Genomic DNA, 8,211 nt, shown 5'->3' on the forward strand with positions numbered 1-8,211 from the left:
CTTGCCAAGCCTATCGGAGTATACAACTGTGCTGTAATCCTTGGCTGAACTGCTACTACTTGTATCAGCAGTAAGCCTTGTCAAGTAAGTGGGTGACATCTTAGGTAACTGCTTATTACCTACTATTCTACTAGCTGCCTGAGCATAGGTGGGTATCCTATGTAATTTATTATTGGAGGTCGGAAAAACATCTGCTGTAGCCGATTTACTCTGGATGACCCTTGAGGATGGCGTGGCCGTCGGGAGGCTGGTGGTGGCCCTCGGGAGGATGGTGGTGGCCCTCGGGAGGATGGTGGTGGTCCCCGAGAGTCTGGTGGTGATCCCCGAGAGTCCAGTGGTGGCCAACGGGATGCTGTTTGTGGCCTCCGAGGTGGTGGTGGCCCTCGGGAGGATGGTGGTGGTCCCCGAGAGTCCAGTGGTGGCCAGCGGGATGCTGTTTTTGGCCTCCGAGGTGGTGGTGGCCCTCGGGAGGATGGTGGTGGTCCCCGAGAGTCCAGTGGTGGCCAGCGGGATGCTGTTTGTGGCCTCCGAGGTGGTGGTGGTGGCCTCCGGAGATGCGGTGGTGGCTTCAGCAGGTGAAGACTTCTCCGGCAGCATCTCAACCCGAACTAAGCCCACACTACTCAGCACCAGCAGCTGGTTTTCGAATTCCAGAGTTCTCTGTTCTAGGGCAGACTTCAGTGTGGCCAGCCTAGACTGTAGCATGGCAATGTTGAACTCGCACTCCTGGTTGTTGTCTGCGAGCTTCTGGTTGTAGTCTGACATCTCTTGTTCATATTTATTCACCAGTAGTTGAAGTCTCACTCTATCCTTTGTCAATGGAAGGTGCGTCTTATGCTTTTTCAATGCTCGCTCAGACTTCCTGATATATTTCTTTATTTTAATATATTTTTTAAGCCTGTTTGCACCTGTGATATTGGTTGATTTTCTTGGAGTTGTGAGGTCTATTGTTGGCATAGGGGTGGGGTGTAGGGTGACTAATTCATCGTACAATGCCATTGTCTTATCTGTTTCCTCGCTTGCATGTGCTTCATTTATTTGCTGGATCTCTGCGTGTGCTTCAGCCAATTGCTGCTCTAGGCTATAGATCTTAGACAAGGCAGCTTCATGTAAATCCTGACACTCTTTGTATGATCTAAGTACAATCTGTAGCTCATCACATTTGCCTTGCAAGTCTTGGTATTGGATGTCCATTTCAGCTATGTCATTCTTTAAGTCCGAGTTCTTTTTTAAAAGGGAATCAAATTCCTTTTCATTGTCCTCCCGCTCTGCCATCAGTTGGCTTGAGAGGTCACGAGATGCCTTGAGATCCTCCAAAGCTGTCCTCAGCTGGATCTCCAGGTCACGGCTCTGCACCTTCCGGGTCGTCATCCTCGACATGTCTGAAACCACCCGGGGTTACCCGTTAGTATGTTGATAGGTAGAATTGAGAGGATGTTTATCCAAGATATATACAAAATAACCCTCTTTAGGTATAACAGGAGAACTAAAGTTACCGACATAGCCAAAAGGATTAGCACGCTGAAGTGGCAATGGGCTGGCCACGTAGCCCGCAGAGCCGACGACCGCTGGAGTAGAAAGGTTCTGGAGTGGAGACCCCGTGTCGGCAAACGGCGTGTCGGTCGCCCCCCAACCCGTTGGTCTGATGATCTGCGGAAGGTAGCGGGAAGCCGCTGGATGCAGATGGCGGGTGACCGTTTGGGGTGGCGATCGTTAGGAGAGGCCTATGTCCAACAGTGGACTACAGAAGGCTGAGAGAGAGAGAGAGAGAGGTATAACTTGATCAAACCAATCAAAACTTGATATATTGTAAGTCTATGTAAAAATGATCAAAAGGTAACTTATTTGTTAGTTATCATATACAATGTAGTCATGAACACAAACTATGGGTGGGGAGGGAGTAATATGCATATTATGTTACTTAAATGAATAGGTACTCAGTGGTATTATTGACTTAGAATTATGTAAACTTTAAGCCAAAAAAAACAATCACTTGATCATTATTCAATGAAGTACTAATACTAATAGCAATTAAGTAGGTGGAGACTATGGTATAGTAATAGGGAATAAGGGATACAAAAGCTAATAGAAAGTTTGAAAATTAGAAATGAAAACAACAGAGTTTGAAAATGACAAAGTCTAAAAGTGGGTTAAGGAAGTGTGAAAAACATTTCACGTATGCAGCAAACTAATGAATAATGATTAAATAATTTAGTGATTATGATTTTAAATGAGTAATACTAGTAAAAATATGTAATTTTAACAATACTCCCCTGATAGATATCCGTTGGCAAATTCGAACTTTGACAGGTGCCGCTGCTTCAAATATCCGAGTCCCGTAAGTGTTTTATTTCAGGGTTTGAAGGCTTGTCTTCATTTGCACAGCTGTATAACACTATATTCTTTAAGTTAACACTAGTTTTAAACGTAATTAGACATTAAATTTAGTAATATTAAAACAAATTAAATCAGCTGGTTTTTTTGACACCCGGTTCGTAGGGTTGCCAGGGAAAAAAAAAAACTAAATATTTAATTCGTATTTAGATTTTAAGGGATACTGAAAACTGTTGCATTTATTATCTTCTGGGCTCATTACATATCCTGTATTTTTCTCAAAATTTTATATCATCTTCACGCTATAGTATTTCAGAACTTTTTTTGTTATCAAATTGTTGCAGAAAATGAACCTGATGATTTCAATGATTGTCTTTTACTTACACTTCTAATGACAAACTTTTAGGCTTTTTGTAGGTATTCATCCCTAACCCTTTCACAAAACTTTACCGCGATACACTAACCTAGCAGTTCCCTTCTGTCACACACGGGGGGACGATCTGTGCGGCGGCGGCGGCGGCAAGGTGCAGTAGTGCAGGGGTGCAGGGCGAGGGGTGCCTTGACGCGGCGCACGCGTCAAATCTTGCCATTGTCACGTTGTGGAGACCGCGTGCGAATCGCCGCGCCGTGTGACAGTTAAATATTATTATTACAAGATTTATCGCCTAGAAAATTGTACTCTTTGTCGTTAGTTATGAATGACGGTGATATTTCATGTGAGCGTGAATTATTTTTATGTTAATTATTATGCACGTCTGTAGGTGAGGGGACGTTTTCTGTTGACGTCATGTCAGTTGTAATGTCATGTTATTAATGGTACGTATCCATTTGAAATCGGATACTTTTGTTATTGAGCGGAGCGTCCAAATTAAGTAAATACATGTTCGTATTCAGGTTCAATTAATATCTCTCAGCAATCTAAACTAAAACTAAACTAAGTTAAAAAATATAACAGAAAGGTCTAAAAGCCAATGCAAATAAAATTAATAGGTAGGTATTTACTCCTTAGTTTTCAGTTTACCACTCTACGACAGACAGCAAGTAACATGCGTATATTTTCAGGGATAAGAATTATCACCTCCATCCCTATCTCAAACATCCACCTTCACTCAAAGTCCAATTTTCGCTTCCCAGGCACATTATTAAACAAACCCATTGAAGTTCAGGCGAGCGAGTAACGTACAACGGCGGACTCCCAGGAGTTCCCAAGTACCTATCAGAATGTCGTCCACGTGTCGTTTTTAGATCCCGCTGCAGATAACCTTAATGAAAAGATCCCTCCGCGAGATAACGGGTTGACCGACGCTCCGGCAATATTGCAGGACGGCGCGGGCTGCCGATAGCGATCGGATGATGGTTTCAGATACACTTGGATGAGTTCATAGTGTAACAGATGGGTTTGTGATTGAGTTGAGCTTTTTGCGACGTGAGCGGAGCTTTTGTGACCGTGAATTGCCCATCTGTAGACTGGGTTTAACGATTAACTCAAAGAGCTCTCGCGTAAGTTTAGATTACTACTCATACTTCCACAAAAAGATATTTCGGTATCATAACTAAATAATTATAACCAAATATTTAATTAAGTATTTACTAATTTGCATCATGCATTTACTAAACAAATCAATTGTAGCGAATTAATTCGATTTTCCAACTTGAAACCCAAGCCATGTGAAAAACTAACTTCCAGAATTATTAATAAAAGCGTTCATAATTCACCAATTGTATTCGGATGAAAAGGCGATTATGCGCGGCGCGTATCCCGGCGTCCACCCGGTCCCTTCCACCTATTGTTTGTAGCGGGCCGTGTGCTACACCTACGTACTATTTATCCGCATTTAAATGCGCACAGCTTTGGAGCCAGACGCTGCGGAATTAATGCCGTAAGCGACCGATTGATGGGGACTGCTTTGTGCCAGCGTCAAAATAACGGATTTTCTATTGATGTTTGTGGAACAATCCGTCCAATATCGTGAAAAAATCCCGAATACAATCTCATTTATAAAAATCTCATTTTTTGATAATTACTATGTAAATTTTAGTTGCATCAGAGTCGATAGTATTGGATATAAAAACTACTTTCTACGATATATATTTTTTTTTAATTTAGACACATTTTTGTAAATCGTGAATTTCTATCTCACAATACATAAAAACAAAATAATAAAGCGTCGCGCTCAAATGCGCAATAAATAAGAATCGCAGTAGGCATCGCCACTTACGCCGTTTCATTACCCTCCGCATTGTCCCCCGTATATTGTGGCGCAGTCGTGCGTGCGAATCCGCGCGTCAGATATCTCGTCGAAGGTATTTAGCTAATGCACGGAACGAGTGACGTCACGGACTCACGGCCCGCGGCCCGCGCGCTCGGGAGCTTAGGGCTCCCACACATAAACACGACACGATGTCGCATCGTGCCACGACGCGGCGTCGTTTCACGATACGACGTCGTGTCGCGTAAATTCACGACGCGATGTCGTTACGTGTCGATACACGAACTTGTTGTGGTCTATTTTCAAGGCATTGTACTTCTTTAAAAAGTGACTCCCATTATTCATTGTTGAAAGAAATGGGTGGATCCAGTATCTTCTGAGTATCTGTCTTTTCTTTCTTCGTCTTCTTATTAACAGCAGAAGCAGTACGCGTCTACTGCGGTCCATTTTTAGGGAATGAATGTTGTATCGACGGCATCGTGCCGCGGAACTTTACGTTACGATGTCGTGTTTTTTTTACGATGGTAGTCGTAAATTTCCGCGACGCGACGTCGTATCGTGAAACGACGCCGCGTCGTGGCACGATGCGACATCGTGTCGTGTTTATGTGTGGGAGCCCTTAGCCGTCCCTGGCCGACCGCTGTTGTTTTTAATTTAGGATTTTTAACGAATTAAATCCCTTTTTAATGCCGTCCTTTAATTCCTTCGTTATTTGCTAATAGGCTGAGTTTTTAACAGTGTTTACATTGCGGTGGATTGGGGTATTATTTGGATTTTAAGCAACGCAATGTGTTTTATTTTAATTAAAATTAAAAGTACCTAAATAAATTGTAGCTATCAATCAATTTATAACAACTTCTACAAAGGTCGGAAAACACTGAAAATAAAATAGGTAACAATAAAAAATACATCGTAACAAAATCACCTAAAAATCCATTCTTAAAATTCGTGTCGATAATTCCGACAATACCGCTTAATTGTGAGACAGTGAGGAAGCGGCGCGGCGCCGGCGCGTGTTTTGAAACTATACAAGGCCAGAACGCAGAGGGTGGGACTGCTCGCGTATATTTTCAAATTAAAATGGTGCCATGATTTACTTGAAAGTATACAAGGCCATTACGCACTAATCGCGTATATTTTCAAGTAAGTTGGACCAAAATTATGGCTTGAAAATATACTGCAGCAGTTACCACTGCGTACTAATCGTGTATATTTTCAAGTGCCAAGCGGCAATGCGAGCACTTGAAACTATACGTGATTAGTTACCAGGTAGCCCTTTTTAATTGTTGCTCTCTCTTTCTTTCATGCGAAATAGTAATAAGTCTATTGCTTTCTAAACATTTCGTCATCATTCCGCACTTGGCATTGTTTTCGTAACGTGTTTTTTGTTTTTTGTTTACATCGTACAGTTAAAAAGTAAATTGATTTAAATTAAACTGTAGAACTGATAATAGTGAAAATAATCTCAGAATAGGGTGTAGAACCATTCATAAAAGATAATTACGGTGAATTCAAAACTTGATGAAAAATATGTCTGTAATAAGTCTATAGGGTAATACCTACCTGCTACACTCATGAGCAATGAATAAGTCCAAGTAGCAAAAAGTCAACACCAAATTACCCCAATTTTTTAAAACATTTAATTTAGAATTTGATAATCAGGAGCTATCGACACTGGACTTTTTTCATTGCTCGTGAGTTTAGTAAGTAGGTATTAATTACTCTTAATTCATATAAATAATAATATATTAGTATTCTTACTTGCAAGTAAGATTGCTATAAATATCAATTTATCAATCAAATACGAGCTTGTTCATCTTTATTTATTAACATTCTATAGGTATGAAAGGCAGAAGAAGTAAATTGTAGTCATGTACATTTACCGAAATAGTTAAGTAAATCAGAATGAGCATGTAGGTATAAATTATATGCGACAAGTATGCCAATCAAGCAATGTGCGTAATAGCAATGTATATTTTCAAGAACGATTCAGTAAATCCCAACTTGAAAGTATACGCGATTAGTACGCACAAATCGTGTATATTTTCAAGTAAAATATTATTATTTTTCACTTGAAACTATACAGTGCTAGTACACTATGGGTGCGTTCTGGCCTTGTATAGTTTCAAAACACGCGGCGCCGGCAGCGGCAGGGTGAAGCGGGCAAGCATCGGCCAACTGTAATTAATAATTCTCCGCCGGAAAGGTTTTTAATTTGCGGCACACGTGCGTCTCGAATGCGGCCGCGTGCGGGTTTGTCCGCGTCGAGAATAGACTATAGACCCTGATTGTGAGAACTCCGCGCTGTTTGTCTAAAGTGTACATAATTTGTTTCCAATTCTTTTTGAATGGCCATTCAGCGTTATTGTGCAGTTTGAGTTTGTTCATACCTTTGATGAATTATCTAAACAAGATAAATGTATAATCGAAATACACAGCAGGGGTTGTCAAATTATTCAGCAGCTGAAGTTTATATGATCTGATAAGCAGAAATAGCCTAAAAAATCTCAATATGTTCATTAAAAAAATGTGTTGATTCGATTGTTTCACTACCGTTCAACCGATAAATACAGAACACGTCACAAACAACACCCACTATTGAAAAGGAAAGTTAGCATATTTTGCGTACAAAGTCCCGCCGCGGCTGACGTGTGCCGCCATGTTGTTTGCACACAACTGTTGACCGAAACAATAAACACTTTTTCAGCGTTTCGAAAAAACGAACGCTGACAAACTGGCTAGTTGACTGTTCGCTTTTTTCCGCCAATAGAGTGACTTCCGCCGCTGGCCGGAAGTGGGCCGGTTCAGCGCGTGTCCGGCCGGCATCAGGAGCGCTTACCTTAGTTTTTTATTTGTGCGCGTTGATTTATGGTTGTTTTGAGTTTGTTCGACCTCCGCGGACATCCGCGGACCGACGCTGCGTTCACTGGCCAGATGGAGCCACCGGGCATGTATTTGTAAATAAAGTAATTTGATGGTGTATTTCATTGGCGAATATAATAAACGTAGCCTACGTTTGTCAACCTGAAAAAAAACTGAATTATTGTTTTGTTAACTGGTATCTGACTATTGAAAAACCTGTCTTAAATATTATTCATATGTAGGTATAATAAGTCATTTGTTTCTGTGAAAATTATAATATTCAAATATAATTTCATACCTCTACATAATAATATAACATAGGTACGTGGGAAATTATACAGTGGTCATGCTGTAAAGCGGCGCCTCGCCAAAACGCCTTCGACACATCGGAAGGCGGGCGTGGGTTCGATTCCCGGCCGCGATCTGCCACAGATCTCACGAGGACGAGGCACTTTCTACGCCATTGTGCCGAGATCTACTCTACTTTACGTGAATTATTGCCTGGACATTGCTGGAAAAGTTGGTAGAGGCTTTTTGACTTTATGCAACTTTTATTTTTTGTATGAATCTACGTGGTAGGTGTATCTAGTATCTAATATTTATTTATCCCCTTCCATCAACAAAAAAATCTTTTGTATACATAAATTTTGTACCATAGGTCTCATTTTGGCAACTCTAATGACAAAATTATTCTTAATGCACCTCCCAGAACCATCAAACCAGAACCGCCATCGCGCAACGACAAATTTAAAAGTTAACAACACCATCCTGTAGCCGTGCACAAAAGGAAAACTTGAAAAAAAAA

General features: G+C 41.1%; 1 protein-coding gene across 1 annotated transcript; it reads right to left on the minus strand.

Annotated features, from left to right (window-relative positions):
* Nucleotides 1-205: 205 nt before the first annotated feature.
* Nucleotides 206-1,380, minus strand: LOC125488953. The gene is made up of 2 exons (XM_048623067.1): nt 526-1,380; nt 206-259 (listed from the first exon to the last, which is right to left on the minus strand). The coding sequence occupies exons 1-2, from the start codon at nt 1,378-1,380 to the stop codon at nt 206-208; spliced, it is 909 nt and encodes a 302-aa protein (XP_048479024.1).
* Nucleotides 1,381-8,211: the final 6,831 nt, after the last annotated feature.

The sequence above is a fragment of the Plutella xylostella genome, chromosome 9, assembly GCF_932276165.1.
Source record: "Plutella xylostella chromosome 9, ilPluXylo3.1, whole genome shotgun sequence".
Taxonomy (NCBI): Eukaryota; Metazoa; Arthropoda; class Insecta; order Lepidoptera; family Plutellidae; genus Plutella; species Plutella xylostella.